The sequence below is a fragment of the Kogia breviceps genome, chromosome 18 (genome assembly GCF_026419965.1).
Source record: "Kogia breviceps isolate mKogBre1 chromosome 18, mKogBre1 haplotype 1, whole genome shotgun sequence".
NCBI lineage: Eukaryota > Metazoa > Chordata > Mammalia > Artiodactyla > Physeteridae > Kogia > Kogia breviceps.
The window spans coordinates 19215001-19235395 of record NC_081327.1 but is presented as its reverse complement, the minus strand read 5'-3'; the positions used below and the strand labels follow the sequence as shown (position 1 = coordinate 19235395).

The 20395-nt window shown below is 33.6% G+C and overlaps 1 protein-coding gene across 1 annotated transcript in view; it reads left to right on the top strand.

Annotated features, from left to right (window-relative positions):
- The window catches only part of URI1 (URI1 prefoldin like chaperone), a 66905-nt gene that overhangs the window by 31411 nt on the left and 15099 nt on the right, over positions 1 to 20395 (top strand). Inside the window, exons 3-4 of the mRNA XM_059044467.2 lie at positions 7353 to 7431; positions 8485 to 8620. Of these exons, the coding sequence (XP_058900450.1) occupies positions 7353 to 7431; positions 8485 to 8620 (215 nt within the window). The remainder of the gene's footprint in view (positions 1 to 7352; positions 7432 to 8484; positions 8621 to 20395) is intronic.

Sequence of the window (20395 nt, the reverse complement as noted above, 5' to 3'; positions counted from 1 at the left end):
CTTGAGAGTTTTAAGTAGTAAAGATATCTATGAAATTACCTGAAGCAAACTTAAATGAAAATATAGAAAAAGCTATTTTATATTGCTCAGATGTTTAATTTTAGAAAGAATAGCTTTAAATTTGGATGTAAAAATTCTGAAGCATGTGAATTTTGAGAGGGGGGATTGTAAAGCACACTTGACATTTGATATTTTTCAAAGGAAACTGGAAAAAATAGTATTTTAAGAAAAAGAGTAATTAGTTTCTAGCATAGGTTGTAGTCAAAGTATATAGTGAGAAATAACCAAGAGAGCATGCCTAAATAGTTAAAAATCACAGTTGAAGATTTGATGCTTGCTAGCTTGCTTGCTTTCTTTCTCTCTCTCTCTCTCTTTCTTTCTTCTTTCTCCCTTTCTCTCTCTCTCCTCCCCCTTCCCCCCCTTTCAATTCCTCTTTCTAGTTAGTCAGTACAAATGGGTGAATATCTACATCTACCTCTGATGTTTTTGAGGGATACCTTGCCCCACAAAAGCACTGAACTATTTTAGAACAATGCTGTGGTTTTATAGTGTGTTTCTCATGAATTACCTGAAACTGTTTTCTTGACTTGCGTTCATATGCTTACATAAAATTTATTTTTTATGCATACTATATGAAATATCGATCTGCATACCTTTAATACTTTAAAAACATTTATTCATGATTATGAGTTCACTCCTCAATGTTAGGTAAGTTTGGCAGCCATATTTTTCAGAGTCTTCATTTTACTGACCACAAAGTTTTCAGTCACTGTTTTGTACAGGCCCTCTGTTTGGGCTTTTTTATTTTTATGTGTCGTAAAATCTTCCAGTTTTCTGAAGATTTTACATACTTTTGTTGTTGGGATTTCTGTTGTTATTTATGAAAATGTCCTTAGGGGCAGGGGCAAGAGGGAGGAATCATATATAAAAACCCCCTTCTCTGTCATTCTTCAGGTTTTTTTTTTTCTGGTGTCATGTTTTAGTACATGGGTTGGGATGTTAAGTAAGTTTTGAAATTTTTGTGTATGATGTTTCAAAGCAAATTAAGATTTAAAAAAAGATTCAAGTTGAATGTTTTAAGAATGATTTTTTAAGAAACAAAATCTGTATTAAGTTTAAAATTTTTTATTCTGAATATAAAATGAATACATATTTACTGAAAGGTAGAAATAAAAGAATAAAGATAAACTTACTCATAATTCTGAAGAGAAGCTAATTCTCTCCCTCTCGCTTTTTAAGACATATTATTTTATTCCCTTCAGCTTCTTAATTCTTGTTTGTGTCACTGTGGTCAAATTGTAAATGCTTAGGGTTTTTTTCTTTTCTTTTTTAAAAGTTAATGATTTTTAAGCTGTAATTAGAATTTGTTAACTTTTAGGAGTCCCCTCACCTTTGTATCATGTTTTTGGAAAAACCACGCTAGTTTAATACTTAAAACATTTCTGAAAATAAAAGGCAAAAATTATATGTTATAGGGGAATTTTTTCCCCCAAAGAGTTTAAACTATTATTTAAAAAAAAAATCCCTAATGACATCTCATCATTTAGAACATAGTCTTTAAATGTATTTCCAGTGTCTGTATATTTTGGTTCACAGTTTCTCACAGTCAGCTTAAGTCCAGTGAGTATTTTGATATATCTGATTGAGCCTACACCTCAATGCGATTTGGACACCTCATGATTTTTCATCTTTGTTTTAACCGTGTTAGGTTTGAAAACTACATTTCTTTGCACTCTGATTTTTTTTCGGTTTTCGTTCATTTTTATTTATTTATTTTATAAAATGAGAGCAGCATGCAATAAAACTTTCAAGCACAGACACTGAGGACGAAGGGTAAATATTGCAACAACAGTGCTTGACTGAGAGGTGTATCATTCAGTGATAATCTAGAGTTCATGCTCTTGTTTCAAGATACAAAAGTCTAAATTTTGATGTACTAAAGACAAAAGGAGGTGTGTCTATCAGTGTATGACTAAGGAGAATGTAAGCTGTAAAAAAATTAGGCGTGTGTACAATTTAACTTTTTTACTAATTTATTTTGAACTCATGACCAAATTGGTGATAGTTTTCCCATTTTCCTTTTTATTTAAATTAAGTAAGTTATAGATAATTTTGAGATTTTATGTATTTGGTGCGTTCAAAGCCAGGATTGCTATTTCTTTCCTCATGTAAGACCTCTTGAAAGAAACAGTAACCTCAAGGGATCTATGAGTGGACTTCTATTGAAATTTATGCAAAATATAGGGCCTTTTTCTCAGGAAAAGATCTAGAGTTTTTATCAGTTTTTTGTAGGTATCCGTGACCATAAAGGGTTATGAACAACAAATAAAAATTTCCTTTTTTTCTAAAGTATAGAAAACAAGAAATTGAAATGATAAAACTTATAAATTATGCTTAGATTTAAGTAGAAACTGGCACAAACATTCAAAGCTTGTCAATTATAAATTATCACATCTAAAGTCATCTTTTCTTAAAAGTCCCTCCTGATTTGTTACAGAAATACATATCAGTTGTAGAAAATTTGGAAAATAAAGAAAATAAAAATTGCCTATAAACTCATCACCTAAAGTTAAGACTTAGGCACTTTGAGAGGGCATTTCTTTCACACTTAGAGTAATGTGTTTTTATATAACTTTTAAACTCCCTTACGTTGAATTCACATCTCATTCTATTCTTAGAGCAAAAGAATACTGATGAAGAAACAGGTACCAATGATAACTGGCAAGTGTGAAGTTACATGTGCATGGTTGTTGGTAGAGGGCACAAATTCCTCTCTCCCACCTTTGCTGCGTATATCCATTGTACTCTGTTGTCTCATTGAAAACATCAATTGAAGAAATCTCATAGAATGCTAGCTGCGTCTGTCTCTCCGGATAATTTTGTTTCATTAAACTTTTGAAAAATTATAAGTTTTTATATTTAGGTTCATCTCTTATCTATTTCTAAAAATAAAGTTTTCTGATAGACTCATAAAATATAAAGAACATGGATTCATCAGCATCTTCTGATATGTTTCCTAGGTATGAGTTGAGAAAAAGGAATATGAGACCATACTGCCTGAATTTTGAATACTATCATTTATCTTGATAGTATTTTATTTTGCCATGACCATTTTTTTTAAAATGCTGTTGATTTAATACAGATACATTTACATTGTTAAGTGTTCCCCTTCCCCTCAGATTGCAGAAGGCACAACAATGCAGATCCATCTTTCAAGAATGTTTTTATTGCTTAATATAACCTTGATAATTTGTTATGCTGTTTAAGAGGATACTTTAAAAAATCAGTAATTCCTTTCTTTAGAAACGAGAAGATTTCTCTCTTTACAATGCCTGAATTCAGTTTTCCTCTATTTTCTTAATTTTTGAGGTAAAAAACGAGGCATCCATCAAGCCAGTGGATCTTTAACAGAGAAGCATTGCAAAAAAAAAAAGACATGCTATATTTGAGTGATGATCCCTGCAGCATATGGCATAAGGCTTGGTTGCAGAGCAGGCACTCAATAAATGGTGAATTGAATTGAAACAAAGGTTTCTTGGATGCTTAATGGGACATTCTAGAGTGGGTATGATGGACTAAAAATCATTTTTAAAGAAGATTGTATATTTATTCATATATATTCCAAAATCTTTGGGTTTTATAATTTCTTAAATTAAAAACTTAAAAGCATTAACTCTGCCCCAAATCAGCCCAAATATTAACACTAATGTAAAGCCCTTTCCCTTTTTTCCCTTTAAGCATCTCTTTGTGTTTTCTGCTTTTTTGTTTAGGTTATTACATAAAGAGAAAGATAGAGGAGATTTTTTGAAAAAAAGGGGTTAATGTCTATTTTCTGCCTATTCCAACTTCATACAGTAAAGTGAAAATTAACAAAATTTTATTTCAGTGATTTGTTTTATTTTCCTTTTTTATTATTGAAAGCTGGAAATTGGAGTCTTTAATCACTTGTCTCAAAGAAGGGATGTAGAACTTTTGCTTTACAAAGATTTTCTTTTATCCGTTGCATTTAAGAAGAGGATTAAAAATAAGGAGTTCCTCTCATATTTCTCCCATCTCCTTTTTTAATATTCTGTTATGAAAATCTTCAAACATACAGAAAAATTGAAAGAATTAAATAGATGAACCTTGATCACATATCTATCCATACCTCAACCCTTAATCCATTTTTTATGATGCACTTCACAGTAAATTGTGGACATCTGCATACTTCACCTGTAAGTACTTGAGCATACACATCATTTAACTTACTGTCTCTCATACTTTTTATAACCTTATGAAAATAAGGTATTTCTCATGAGATCTGTCCTGATCTTCATCCTTAAGGTTAAGGCTAATTTGTAATTATGTCCTTTTTTGTGTTGCTGCTTTTTAATAACAATAGATGCTTCTCAGAAGGCTTTTATTATATTATAGCACATGATTAGCAAGACTCAAAAGAAGATTATAAAAGTTTCTTATATGCCTTATAGCAGTGCTTTAGTTCTTATTTTCTATAAGGAACGTTGCATGAGGATGTCTGATGCAAATTAAATCTTATTTATTGGATAATTCTTTTAAATTAAAAATTAAAGGCTGAACCTAATCTGTAAGGATCAGATATGGTGAAGCCAAACAAAGAGGTCTATATAGAATAAATAAGTCGGCTTGAGAGGTTTATCCTAACTATATCTGGGTTTTATTTTCCATTTGAAAAAAAAATTATTTTAAGCATTCCCTTCTTCGACTACATATTTTACAGTCTCCAAAAATTTAGTTATATATTTCTCAGTGGTAAAATAGAAAAAAATCTATTCAATTTTGGTACAAATAAAGATAGGTACAACCTTCCATAACATATTAGTTCTTAGAATCATTTTATAGCCTTTGTGATCTTTAATGGGATTATTTAAGCCCTAAGTATGAGAGGGACTCTTTGGAGATAACTGACCAGGCACTTGATGCTGGATATTTCCACTAGTGGGAATTTCAGGGAGAGAGTTCCTCAAGCCATAATTTCTCCCAGAGACACTGCTTGACTCCTACTTGCCTCCCTTCAAAAAGGATTTCTGCATGAGCTGCTTTTTAAATTATCTTCTCCTTTCTTTTTGTATTTTTAGAAAACAATTCAAAATTTAGAAATAGCAACTCCAGTCTTAAACTGTTCTCCAATATGTCCACATTTTTGTTCTAGAGAGAATTATTGATACGTTTAAAACTGAATATACGTGCTTTGGAATAATAGTGATATTGATCTTGTAGCACCTTGATTGAACCGACTGTTCTTTTAATATATAAAAGAGATGTTTTGTTAGAAGTCCTCCCCTTTTCAGGTGTATTTACCGGAATAGTATGTATTGAATGCTAACTTGAATACTAGCTGTTTAACAATTGTAGGAATATTTAGATATCTAAGCATTTGCAAAATTACTTATCTAAAACTGCTGGTGTTTGTAGATTTAATATTGAGTTCACTGTGTGCAGGTATTGTGTCACATCAGATCTTTATGGACAGTATCCCATTTATTGCTTGCACCAGTCCTGTTTCCAAAAGCTTCCTGAATTGTTACATTTAGCTATACTTTTAGCAGTAAGTTGTGCTATTTGTATCAAATTGAATGAATTTGACATAGTAGAATTATCTTAGTGGGTAGTATAGTCTTTCTTTAAAATTTTAGAATTGGTGTTTTTTTGATACTTCATGGAAAAAGGGTCATTGGATACTCAATGTAGATGTTCAGTGCTGGGCAGAGTGTTAGACCGTTTATATTTAGTCCTCTTTCAATCTGTGCGATAGTTAGGCATTATTCAAATTTTACCATTGAAGATACTAAGACTAGGGTTAATTTGTTTATGTTAAGTGGTGAATCTGGGATTGACCCTCTGGTCTGACTTCAGAGCCATGTTCTTTCTGGTATATAGCCCTGTTCATGAAGTTTCCTAACATTTTATTCATATAAAAATGTATCCAGAAGGATCATTTTTGCCTTAAACAAATAAAGACATTTTCTGTTTATTTATAAAAAAGGATTCGAGAGGAATTGTTTTAAAAAACACTAGAACATTAGAAAATGAAAAGCCTTGCTTGAAAGAATAAAGGTCAGAAGACCTCGGTTAAGGTCATTGCTTATTGCTTACCTCTCCTTGATAGAGTGGATCTAATTTCTCTTAAACGTGTTTTTTTTTCCATTTTCCCTCTGTTTTCTCTTTTGTAAGAGGAAAATGTTGATAAGTGACATTTACTGCAGGAATATTTTAGGATGAATAACAATATATATGTGAAATTCCTTGATATTTTTAAGACTAAATGGGATGATTTTTATTATGTTACTGTTGCTTTAGGGGAGCTAAGGAGTAAACTGAAACCAATTCCATGATTTTTATAAAGCAGCCATTTTTATTATCTGGAGAGTGATTATCTGTGCTGCAATTTATTCTAATTTTAATTTGACAATATCTACATGTTCTTTTAAATTACTTGCTGAAATGATGAGTTTTTTGTTTTTGTTATTTTTAAAAATTGAGACCACTACCCGTCTGCTTTAAAAAATTTTCAGTGCTCTGGTTTTGCTTGCAGCCTGCAGCCTCGCAGGCAACCCTTAGGAAACCTCATATCCAGAGAAGGTTTGAAAAGAGGTATCTCATTGTAGGGCTATTCAGTTCCAGCAGGTGTGAGAACTGAGTAGGGTTCACAGTGTGGAAACATATGACCATTTCTGCACCTACAGAATTACATCCTTTAGTGGTTTGAAATTTATTTAGGTAGCTCTGTTTAGATAAAACATGGAACAGACTCCAAGGCCCAATCTAAATGCTTTTTATATTACCTCTACCTACTTTCTTTTAGCCCCTGATTGATTGTCTCTCACCTTAATAAACATTAGTATGAATAACTGAAGGGTTGATGACTCCACCACATTTTTCAACCTAAAGTTTTCCGAGGAGAACTGAAGCATCTGATCAAATTTTGTGTTTGTGATTTCGGTTCCAAAACCAGTATTTATTAACTCAAAAGCTTTTATCAACACTTCTTCCTTCATCTTGAGCCCGTGTCCCTCCAAACTCACTGTCTCCCTTAATTTCCAAATTTTATTTAATTCAGATGATCCTCTACCTTAGGGAACACTAATTCTCAAGATGTGTGTGTTCTACATCTAAAAGCTAATGTCCCTGAGAGTCTTAATTCTTTGATAAATGTATGGTGGAATAATGCCATTGCTAAATTTTGTAAAAACACGATTTTAAAATTAAAAAATACTTTAATCTTTAAATTGCTAAAATTAGGTGTTTGATTAGCTTGTCTTATGATACATAGCCTACTTGAGGAATTGTTAATTTGTGTATTAATTTAGTATTTGGTATTTTTTTGTCAACAGGAAGAAAGTAGATAATGACTATAATGCCCTTGAAGAAAGACTCAGTACCTTGCCTGATAAGTTGTCTTATAATATCATGGTATGTTTGGTGTGTTTCTTTTAAAGTAATATGCTGTTTCTTGTAAAGATATTAACTGTGTAGAGTAAAAAGATGTTTCTTTGCTTTATGTGTATTGATTCATGAATTCCCTTCCTGATGGCCTTAATCAGAAGTAGCTACCATAGCAAGGAAGGTTTGTTTTTGTTTTACTTTATAATAATACACTAATTGTAGTAATACTTGGTATGTACTTTGCCTTTTTTCAGATATATATTAAATTATCATGTTATGGCATAAATGTTAGCATAAAATTTGACATATTTGGTATGCAAATTTACTATGTTAGAAAATTAATTACAACAGAAATATGGCATGTAGTCATTTCCTGTTAGCCAGAGCAGGAATAGACCATAATGTTTTGTAATTCACAGAATTAAATCCTAGAACATTGATTTTATATAAAAAGGTGCTGCTGATTTTTGTTTGCATGATGTTTCATATGACATAGCAGTCTATTCATGAGCCCTGAATTAGATTCTTTCATTGCATAAATATTCTTTTTCATGAAGACTGTGTTCTTAATTAAATTAGCCCAAATATTTTGAAAATGTATTGTTCTTTATTATACCAGCTCAAATATTTCGTAAATTTTGTAAAACCTTTAAAGCTATGTATTTGTTATTCCTGTTTCTCTCAAAAAAGAGACTGTTTTCTCAGAAATAATTTTCAATTTTTAAAAATCAAAGTTATTCTTTATGAACTTAACATTTTATTTCTAGTTTGCTTTCATTTAGATTTATGAATGAGCAAAAAATGTAAACATTCAGAAGCAACACTAATTTCTCTGAATGCTATATGTAAATATGCTCTTTTCTTGTTTTAATATTGATTTATTAACCTAAAACAATTTTCTATAGGTTTTCCTAGTGAAATTTTAATATAATGTTAAATTTCCATGAAATTGACATTTTATGTTTCCTAGTGTAGAGATGGAAAGGACCTTCACACAGAGCTTTTAATGCTGCTTTATAAAATATAGTTTTTAGTGTTTTTAATTTTTTTGCCCCCCCCCCCTTTTTTTTTAAACAATAGGTACCATTTGGCCCCTTTGCCTTCATGCCAGGAAAACTTGTCCATACTAATGAAGTCACTGTTTTACTTGGGGACAATTGGTTTGCAAAATGTTCAGCAAAGCAGGCTGTGGGCTTAGTTGAGCACCGGAAAGAACGTATGTACCAATTATAAATGATGTTTCTTTGCTGGATGTGTATTGGTTCACAAAGTGCCACACCGATGGACTGTTTGCTATTAAAAGTACCTTCCATTAATTTATTAGATAACTATAACAAATATCCAGGTTATCTGTGCTTCTTTCGAATTGGAGGTAGTTTGAGCAGATCCAGCATTTGAGAATGTGGGCTGGAGAATGGAACATCTGGTTGGAAATGTCACCTACATTAGTAAGTTTTCAGAAATTACCAAGTGTAAAAGTTATCACATATGGTTTTGTAGGTAGAAGTTGGATAGGTATAAGAATTGGGGTCATTTTATATTTTATAATTGGTTTGTTTTAGATGCTTTTCATAGACTTCCGCTTTTTAATACTTTATTTAGTACAGAGAAGGAATTTACTTCCTTCTCCTTCTCCTTATTGAACTAAGATAAATACCTATTTACAAAAGTAGAAACAGTTCTTAACTGTGTGTTTTGGTTTGGAAGAAGTCACATTTCCATTTTACAGAAGAAAAGGCCAGGTGGGGAGAGATGCTACCTAAAATGTTACCCTTAAACAAGTGGTTTGAGGTTTCTGCCTCATTTTATTGAGGTAGTTCTAGTTTTCTTTATCTGTGATATTGTTTATTGATTTATACATATCAACACACGTTGTGTAGTTGGATGGGTTGGCTTGGGTGCTAGCTTAGTTGCATTTTAAAATTAGGTTTATTTAATATCTAATCTATGTTCTTATTTCTGTAATAGCATACTTAAATTGATAGTATAATATCACCCCTACCTGATTTTTAGCCTTCTAGTTAAATATGCATCTGAAAATAAATTTTTGAGGCTCCTTCTGTATAAATGAGGTCATGTAGATAGAAAACAGCTGAGTTTTCTAAAGCTGAAATTATTTCACTTATACATGAGTGGGTACTAGTTGGAGAACTCATTTACTCAGTGAAATTCTGGAATCTATATTTGGAGACTCTAATTGCAAATCAACTCCTATAAGTTTATAATTGATATATATTTTGATCTTTTGTGCCACTAATCAGAATCTTATTGTTTGGCTTGTGTATAATTTCTGGCGATGATAATTCTTTTGGCATTACTACATTAAAGTAAGTCATGTATATTAGAGCAAAGAGAATGGGCATAATTCTTTAAAGGCCTTTCTTAATGGTGAAGGCTTTCTTTATCTACTGGGATAACTGCTGATACGAAATCAGTTCATAGTCTTTTGAAGTTTTGTTCACTTTGATTTTCATATGGATATTTCAGGAAAGAAATCTTTAGAATCAATTTGACTTATATTAATGGAAGAATACTTTTAATAGAATAGAACAGAACTCTAGAACAGCAAAATATTTTGGGGGAAATCACTTTCCAATGTTAAATACGGTTTTAGGAAGTGACCAAAACGATGACTTTTGGGGTCAATATTTATCTAAAATAATTTTCAGAATACATAAATAATAAATTATGTTTGAGAATCTGTTTTGGTAAATGAATTCTAAAAAGTTGTTTTCACACAGTTTTATAATAATTTATAAATGAAGAAATTGTTCAGGCATATTATTGAACTTAACATTTATTAAGAAAAGATACTTTCTTTTTCTTAAGGCAGAAGAAATAAAGAGGTTAAACATATCTACCTCAGTGTCAACAGAGTAATTGGGGAAGGTGAAGGGAGGTCATTGCATGTTTAAAAAGTAATCAAAATACAGGACAAAATGGATTTAACACAACAACAATAAAAGGATTTAGAGGTGGTGACTCATAGGAAGATCATTTGTAAGAGGAAGATGCCAAGCTCAGTGTCGTACCCTTTTGCTCACATCTGGCATTTTGCCATTTAACATGAATATGACCAGCTTTTTAAAGTTTTTTTATTTTTTAAAATTATCAGAGCAAAGTTGACTTTTTATTTGGTATACAGTTCTATGAGTTACAACATTTGTAAAGATTTGTTTCACCAGCACCACAATCAGGAAACAGAATAGGATACAGGAATACCTTAGTTAGGACATGGGACCACACCAAAAACTCTCTCATGTTTCCCTTTTGTGGTCACACCCTACCTCTACCCCTAAGACCTGACAACCATTGATCTATCACCTTTTCTAGAATGTCATATAAGTGGAATCATGCACTAGGTAACCTTATGAGACTTCTTTCACTCACCATAATGCCTCATCTAGGTTGCTCTGTGTATGAAAAGGTTCATTCCTTTTTATTGCTGAGTAGTGTTCCATTACATGCATGTACCACAGGTTTTCTATTTACCTATTGAAGGACATTTGGGTTTGCTTTCCAGTGTTTTGGCATTTACAAACAGTTGGTGTAAACCTTTTTGTACACGTTTTTATGTGACCATAAATTTTCTTTGCTGTTGAGAAATACCTGTTGTTTTCTTTTAGTGTCTTTGTCTGGCTGGCCTCATAGAAAGTATTCCTTCCTTTTCACTATTTTGAAAGAGTTTAAGAATTGGTGTTAATTCTTCTTTGTTTGGTAGAATTCATCTGTGAAGCCATCTGTTCTGGGCTTTTTTTTTTTGGCTGTGTTGGGTCTTCGTTGTGGGCTCTTCATTGTGGCATGTGGGCTTCCTAGTTGCATTGTGCAGGCTCTAGAGCACGGGGGCTCAGTAGTTGCGGCATGTGGGCTTAGTTGCAGTATGTGGGATCTTAGTTCCCTGACCAGGGATTGAACCCGGGCCCCCTGCACTGGGAGCGTGGAGTCTTAACCACTGGACCACCGGGGAAGTCTCTGTTCTGGGCTTTTCATTGTTGGGAGGTTTTTGATTATTGATTCAATCTCCTTACTTGTTCTAGGTCTACTCAGATTTTCTGTTTCTTCTCATTTCAGTTTTAGTAGTCCATGTTTCTAGGAATTTGTCTATCTAGGTTATTCAGTTTGTTGGCATTCAACTGTTCACAGTATTCTTTTATAATCCTGTTTCTGTAAAATAAGTAGTATTGTCTCACTTTTCTTTTTGTTTTTTAAATTTAACTTTTAATTTAAGATTCTGCTTTTTATTCTTCCTCCTGCAGGTTTACTGCATACTTCATTTCAGGTTCTATATGTGATTATAAAGGCATCTCTACTTTTATTTCTGGTTTTAGTGACTTGAGTCTCTCTTTTTCTTAGTCAGTCTAGGTAAAGATTTGTCAATTTTGTTCATCTTCTCAAAGAACCAGCTTTTATTTTTGATTTTTCTCTGTTGTTTTTCCATCCTCTATTTTGTTTATTTCTACTCTAGTCTTTGTTATTCCTTCCTTCTGCTTGCTTTGGATATAGTTTATTATTCTTTTTCAAGTTTCTTAAAGCATACAGTTAGGTTATGATTTGAGATCTTTCTTTTTTTTAAATGTAGTTGTTTACAGGTATAAATCTCTCTCAGCAGTGCTTTCTCTGTGTCCTATAAATTTTAGTATATTGTGTTTTCATTTTTGTTGATCTCAAGGTATTTTCTAATTTGCTTTGTGATTTCTACTTTGACCCATTGCTTAATTCAGTGTTTTGTTAAATTTCCACGTGTTCGTAAATTTTTGAGTTTGCCTTCTGTTGTTTGTTTGTGATTGGAAAAAATACTTTGTGTGGTTTCAATCTTGTGAAAATTTTTAAAGACTTGTTTTGTGACCTGTCACATGGTCTTTCTTGGAGAATGTTCCATGTTTCCCTTAGAAGAATATGTATTCTGCTCCTGTTGGGTGAAATGTTCTGTATGTACCTGTTAGGTCTAGTTCTATAGTGCTGTCAAAGTTCTCTTTCCTTAATCGTTCTCCTTTCTGGTTCTTCTGTCCTTTATTGTAAGTGGGGTATTGACATCTCCAATTCTTACTGCAGAACTGCTTGAATTGTGTCAATTTTTGCTTCATATATTTGAGGTTCTGTTGTTACATGTGTGTATTTTTACAATTTTATTCTTTATTTTAAAATTTTATTGAAGTATAGATGATTTACAATGTCATCTTAATTTTTGTTGCACAGCAGTGTGATTCAGTTATACATATATATTCTTTTTCATATTCTTTTCCTTTATGGTTTATCACAGGATATTGAGTATAGGTCCCTGTGCTATACAGTAGGACCTTGTTGTTTATCCATCCTATGTATAATATTGGGTTGGCCAAAAAGTTCGTTCGGGATTTTCTGTAACATCTTATGGGAAAACCCGAATGAACTTTTTGGCCAACTCAGTAGTTTGCATCTGCAATCCCAAATTCCCAGTCCTTCCCTCCCCCACTCCCCCTCCCGCTTGGCAGCCACAAGTTTGTTCTCTATATCTGTGAGTCTGTTTCTGTTTTGTACCTATGTTCATGTATGTTGTATTTTAGATTCCACACGTAAGTGATATCATATGGTATTTGTTGTTCTCTTTCTGATTTACTTCGCTTAGTATGATAATCTCTTGATCCATCTGTGTTGCTGCAAATAGCATTATTTCATTCTTTTTTTATGGCTGATATTCCCTTGTATGTATATGCCACATCTTTATCCATTTATCTGTCAATGGACATTTAGGTTGTTTCCAAGTGTTGGCTATTGTAAATAGTGCTGCTATGAATATAGGGGTGCATGTATCTTTTCAAATTTTAGTTTTGTCTGGATATATATGTCCAGGAGTAGGATTGCTGGATCATATGGCAACTCTATTTTTAGTTTTTTCAGGAACCTCCATACTGTTTTTTCTGTAGTGGCTGCACCAATTTACATTCCCACCAACAGTGTGGGAGGGTTCTTTTTTTCTCCACACCCACTTCAGCATTGTTATTTGTAGACTTTTTGATGTTGGCCCTTCTGACCGGTGTGAGGTGGTACGTCATTGTAGTTTTGATTTCCATTTCTCTAATAATTAGCAATGATGAGCATCTTTTCATTTGCCTATTGGCTATCTGTATCTCTTCTTTGGAGAAATGTCTACTTAGGTCTTCAGCCCATTTTTTGATTGGGTTGTTTGTTTTTTGTTATTGAGTCATATGAGCTGGTTATGTATTTTGGAAATTAAGCTCTTGTCAGTCGCATCATTTACAGATGTTTTCTCCCAGTCCGTAGCTTGTCTTTTTGTTTTGTTTATGGTTTCCTTTGCTGTGCAAAAGCTTCTAAGCTTAGGTCCCATTTGTTTATTTTTGCTTTTATTTCTGTTGCCTTGGGAGACTGACCTAAGAAAACATTGTTACGGTTTATGTCAGGGAATGTTTGCTTATGTTCTCTTCTAGGAGTTTTATGGTGTCATGTCTTGTATTTAAGTCTTTAAGCCATTTTGGGTTTATTTTTGTGTATGGTGTGAGGGTGTGTTCTAACTTTATTGATTTGCATGCGGCTGTCTAACTTTCCCAGCACCACTTGCTGAAGAGACTGTTTATTTCCCCACTGTATATTCTTGCCTCTTTTGTCGAAGATTGACCATACATCTGTGGGTTTATTCTCGGCTATTTTGTCCATTGAACCATATGTCTTTTTTTTGTGGCAGTACCATGCAGTTTTGATTATTGTAGCTTTGCAGAATTGTTTGAAGTCTGAAAGGGATATGCCTCCTGCTTTGTTCTTTTTCCTCAGGATTGCTTTGGCAATTCTGCATCTTTTATGATTCCATATAAAATTTAGGATTATTTGTTCTAGTTCTGTGAAAAGCATCATGGGTAGTTTGATGGGGATTGCATTAAATCTTGCTTTGGGTAGCATAGCCATTTTAACAATATTAATTCTTCCAATCCAAGAGCATGGGTTATCTTTCCATTTCTTTGGGGTTATCTTTTCATATCTTTGGAACCATCTTTAGCTTCCTTTATTAATGTTTTGTAGTTCTCAGCATACAAGGCTTTTACCTCCTTGGTGAGGTTTATTTCTCAGTATATAATTGTATTCTTGATAGATTGAACCTTTTATCAATATAAAATACCCCTTGTCTGTTGTAACCTTTTTAAATTTATTTTGTCTCATATTAGTACAGCCACTCCAGTTCTTTCTTGTTACTCTTTGCATGGAATATCTTTTCCATCCTTTTGCTTTCAACCTATATGTGTCCTGAGAAGTAAAGTGAATCTCTTTTTGACAGCATATAGTTGGATCTTGTTGTTGTTTTTTTTTTTTTCCCACCCAATCCATTCTCATAATCTGTGCCTTCCTACTCCATGGTACTTTAATACATTTACATTTATAGTAACTATTTATAGGGCATTGCCATTTTATTATTTTTTGGTATGTCTTATAGCTTTTGTACCTCATTTCCTTCATTCTGCCTTCTTTTGCGTTTAGTTGATTTTTTTGTAGTGAAGTGTTTTGATTCTCTTCTCATTATCTTTATTGATAGTTTATAGGTATTTTGATTGTGGTTACCATGGAGATTACTTACAACATCCTAAGGTTTTTTTGTTTTTTGTTTTTTTGGTGGTACACGGGCGTCTCACTGTTGTGGCCTCTCCCCTTGCGGAGCACAGGCTCCGGACGTGCAGGCTCAACAGCCATGGCTCACGGGCCTAGCCGCTCTGCGGCATGTGGGATCTTCCCGGACCAGGGCAAGAACCCGTGTCCCCTGCATTGGCAGGTGGGGACTCTCAACCACTGCGCCACCAGGGAAGCCCATCCTAAGGTTATAGCAGTGTATTTTGAATTGATTCCAGCTTAACTTCAATCACTTAGAAAAAAAGCTATTTTTGTATAGCTCTGTCGCCCCCTTTATATTATTGGTGTCACAGATTATATCTTCATATTGTATACCGATTAACAAAGATTTGTAATGATTTTTTATGCGTTTCTCTTTTACATCCTGTAGCAAATAAAAAGTGGAGTTAGAAACCATAATGACAGTAATACTATTTTAAATTTTTGCCCACCTTTACCTTATGAGAAATCTTTATATGTTCATATGGATTCTAGTTATTGTCTAGTGGCCTTTCATTTCAACCTGAAGAATTCCCTTTAGTTTTTCTTGTAGGACAGGTGTAATGATAAGGAACTCCTTTAACTTCTGTTTGTCTGGAAATGTCTTAATTTATCCTTCATGTGTGAAGGACAGTTTTTAATCTCTCAGTACTTTAAGTATTTCAGCCCACTGGAGTTCTGACTTCCAAGGTTTTTATTGAGATCTCTGCTGATACTCTCATTGAGGATCCCTTATATGTGATGAGTTTTTTTCTTGCTGCTTTGAAGATTCTCTTTGTCTTTCAAAAGTTTGATTATATGTCTTGGTGTGGGTCTAATTGGGTTTATTCTACCTGGAATTAGTTGAGCTTTTTGGATTTGTATCAATAGATTCATGTCTGGGCAAATTCAAGAGTTGTTCGGCCATTATTTTTTCAAATAATCTCTTTGCCACTTTCTTTCTCTTCTCCTTTTGCAACTCCCTTAATGTATATATTAATCCACTTGATATGTCCCATAAATCCCTTAGGCTCAGTTCACTTTTCTTCATTTTTTTTCTTTCTGTTCCTTAGACTTGATAATGTCAAATGTCTGTAATCTTCAAGTTCACTGATTTTTTTTCTTCTGCTTGCTCAAATATGTTGTTGACCCCTCTAGTGAATTTTTCAATTCAGTTATTATATTTTTCACCTCCAGAATTTGTGTTTGGCCCATTTTTATAATTTCTCTTTGTGGGTCTTGTCACTTTGTTCATATATTGTTTTTAAAATTTCCTTTAGTTCTTTGTATTTCCCTTTAGCTCTTTGAGCATAGGAGAGCAGTTGTTTTAAAGTCCTTTTCTAGTACATCTGATGCCTCTGTTTATTCAGGGACAGTTTCTGGAGATTTATTTTCTTCTTTTGAATGGTCCATGTTTTCCTGTTTACTGTGTGCTTTTTGATTTTTTGATGAAAGTTGGGCATTTGAAAACACAGCCACCTCTCCTAGTCTTTGCAGAGTGGTGAGAAGGACCTTCATTAATAAGCTAGGCATTCTTTAAGCCTTTGTATCAACCCAAAGTGAAAAGTTTTGTCTTTTGTGTGTTTTCTGAGCATGTCTTTCCTGGGCCTGTGTATGGATTTTTGATTTCCCTATATACATGGCTGCTTTTGAATATTTTACTTTGTCAAAGATTCTCACCTCAACTTCTCTTTGCAGCCTCAGGATGTATGTTGCATGGCTCAACCTCTGATCTCTTGCCTAGGCATCTGCAGAACTGTAGTCCTCCTGCAGCTTTGAGCAGCAGTGCCAGCTAATTTCTTCCCCCTGAGGCCTGGTTTAGGTGAGACAGATACCAGTTTTTCAGACACCCCCAGACTGGTTAGAATGTTGCAAATACAGTCTAGTTTGTTCTCTGTGGTCCAGGCAGGGATCTGGGCTGCCACCTTCTCCAGACCAAAACTGCTCCATACTAGGGAGTGGGTGGGGAAAGGCAAGTAAAAATGCCATGAAATTTCCTGCCATTTTGACTGTGGCTTTTTCTTGTTTGGGTGTTTGCATGGTTGTAGACCTTTGTCTGTTTTCCAGAGCCCATCTAAGATATTTTAGTTAGTTTTTGTGTTTTTGATGTTTTTTGGGAGGCAGGGAAAGCTTGAAGCTTCTTAGTGTGTAATTTTGCTCCTTGTTGTTTTAAGGGAAGATTTTCTTTTCCTTTGAGCGTAGGAAACTTCTTAGCATGTTTGTAGTGAGTAAATGTAGTGAGTGATTAAGTGGAGGAAGGAAGGAATGAGAAGATCCTGGAGGTGATGAGATTCAAAGCATAGATAGAAAATGTAGCTTTGGAAAATATCGATGAAGAAGAGAAAGAAACAAGATTAGGTGAAGAATATTTGGGTTGAAGACGTTAGATTAAAATCTTCATAGTAATAAAGTCAAGTTTATTTGTTCAGAAGTAGGAGAGGTTAGGATCTTGAAGTGCATGTGGACTGTATATTATGGGAAATGTGATATGGCCATCAACAAACTTTTGATTTATCTTATGAGGCAATATGTGTATTCTTTAGTATCTTCAATGAGGCATATCTTAAATGCACTGGTATTTTGTTACAGAGTATAAGTTTATGATTTTTGGTTTTATCTTCAGAATAAACATAAACAGCTTTAAAACATCATATACCTTAAAACGTATAGTAAAAAAGTAGTATCCTTCTCTGTCCCTGTCTGCTCCCAGTTCCCATTCCCTAGAGGTATTTCTTTTAGTCTTTAGGCTAACCTTCTGCTTTGCTCTTTTTATGCATATTTCCCAAGTACTTTGCATATTTTGTTTTCTTAATTTTTTTTTCTCCAATTTTATGTAGTATCTAGCCTGTGTATAATTAAAGGGGAACATGTAGCTCATGTTCTTCTGCCTGTTCCTCAATCGTTTTAATATTTTTATTATAATTTTTGTTTAATCAGTGTTCATTCTTAGATATAATTCCATTTCCATTCTTGAATAGCCTTTCATTTGAAGTTAACTGCTTTTTTTGTTTGTTTGTTGCATAATGTTATGTATCTATCATTAATTCAACCAAACACTTTCATTTTATTCTTAGAGACTTCTTTACTGGAGTCCTTCATATTTGCTCCCATCTTGAATTTGAAAGAATGGCTATCTTCCTAGTGTCTTCCTTTATCACTGTACCATATCTTTGTCTCTTATTTATTCCCATTTCTTGGTTACTATGGCATCTCCTTTCAAGTTTTAGCTTTTAGTAACTTTCTAGGAAGGTATGTGGGAGATACATTTTTTTTTTTTTTTTGTGGTACGCGGGCCTCTCACTGTTGTGGCCTCTCCCGTTGCGGGGCACAGGCTCCGGACGCGCAGGCTCAGCGGCCATGGCTCACGGGCCCAGCCACTCCGTGGCATGTGGGATCTTCCCGGACCGGGGCACGAACCCGTGTCCCCTGCATCGGCAGGCGGATTCTCAACCACTGCGCCACCAGGGAAGCCCGAGATACATTTTTTGAAATTTTGCATGTCTGAAAATATTTTTTATACTCCTGCTTTTTGTAACTAGTCTATTTAGAATTTGAAGTTTAAACAATTTTGAAGACCTTCTGTCTTATGGTTGCTAGTAAAAAACTGATGCCATTTTCTTTCCTTTGTATGTGACTTGTTTTTTCTCTTTAGAAATTTTAGGTTCCTGTCTTATTCCCCATGATCTGAAGTGCCACAGTGGTAAATACCTTGTGTAGAGTTTTTAAAAATTCATTTGCTAGGTGTTTGGTGAGTCCTTTCAGTGTGGAGATTCATGTCCTACAATTTTGGGAAATTTTTAATATTTCTTTGATAATTTCCTTCTCTTGTCTATCTCTTTATCTTTGTTATAATTTTTTACCTGATTTCTTCTACTTTATGTTTGGAATCATGGAATGATTTTTTTTTCCTGCACAATTTAATTCCAAGGAGCTCTGTTTTTTGTTCATTTATTTGTTTTTCTGCTGTCCTTTGAATGTTTCTTTGGCATAGATACTACTCTTGTTTTGTGGATATAAAAATCTTTCTTTCGGATTTTAGAGTTTTTTCTTTTAGAATTTTCTTCATGCATTGCCTTTGTTTTTTGTTCCTTTCATATTACTTTTTTTTTTTTTTCCTCTCTGGCATTTGTAGTGAAGACTTCAAATATTTGGTGATCATTGGCTAACCATTCATACCTAAGAGTTAAGCACTGTTAGGAAACTGTGTGGGCAGAGTTTGTTGACTAATAGCTTTTCCGTAGGGAGTTAAAGTTGCAAGATGATGTTTCTCATTAAGGGATTGACAAAAAAAATCAGTTTTGGAGATAATTAGCATCCTACAAAAGAATTTTCTAATCATCACCTAGTGTTTTGAGAACCAGGCTGGATGTCTCAGGGTTCAGTATGTACACTGGTTTCACCGAGACATTTCCTGTTCTCTTCTCGGTTTTTCACCCTTCCCCACAGTCCGTGCTGACCACTCTAGGCTGTAAATCTTTTGCTAAGTCAGGGAGGGAAATTACCTGGCTATGCTTTGGGAGGAGGGGGTTTGGAACCTAATCATTCCATTCAAACTTTAATTCAGATATTTGTTTTTAGTTTACCCTTTCCTTCAGAAATATTTCCAAGAGAGGAGCCTTCTCCAAGTCCTACAACTGCTGCAGTTTCAGCTTTTTCTGTTGTGCAAAGTCAGTTACCAGTTTCCAAAACTTGGTTGACATCCTTTGTCTGTTATATTCCTTGTCTCCTTTCCCATTATCTTTGTCTTTATGCCTTCATAATTGTTTTTCTTAGTTTTTATTTTAATAAGGTATGGGGAAAAAGTAAATTAAGTGCATGAATTCATTCTGTGTTAAAACAGAAGTACAGACCTTTGAACTGGTTTAAGGAGAGATCCTATACAGAGGTTTGTGAACATTTCCACCAGGGGGCATGTCCTTTTGAAACTGTTGAAAGAATACTGAAAAATTCCAACACACAAAAGGAGAGGTTGGAATGGAGTGGTTACAAAGGATTCAGAAGAGACTTGTCTTTACAGGCCTGATTCTATTCAGTACATATGAGTATATGGCTAGGTAGAAAGATTGCTTTTGTGAATGATGTTTGTAACTTTTATTAGGCTTTGCAAATAATTTTTATTACATTTAAAACTTTATTCCTTTCAAATATATATAATGACATAAGCTGTTACCTAAATATTTCTAAATATTTGGTCCTACATAGTGAATAATATATCATTTATCTTTAGATGAAAATGGTTCTGCTGAAGTTAAGAGTTTTTAGATTTTCTTTTCAAGTTTAAACAGTCTTTAGAACTTGGCACTGTTAATTTGCTTTCAATCTCTCCTTTTATTGCTTAGTGCAAAGAATTTCAGCTAGTTCTAGACAAATTATTATAATTATAGATTCTGAATTAGTGAAGACTTTAACATATTAGGTTATG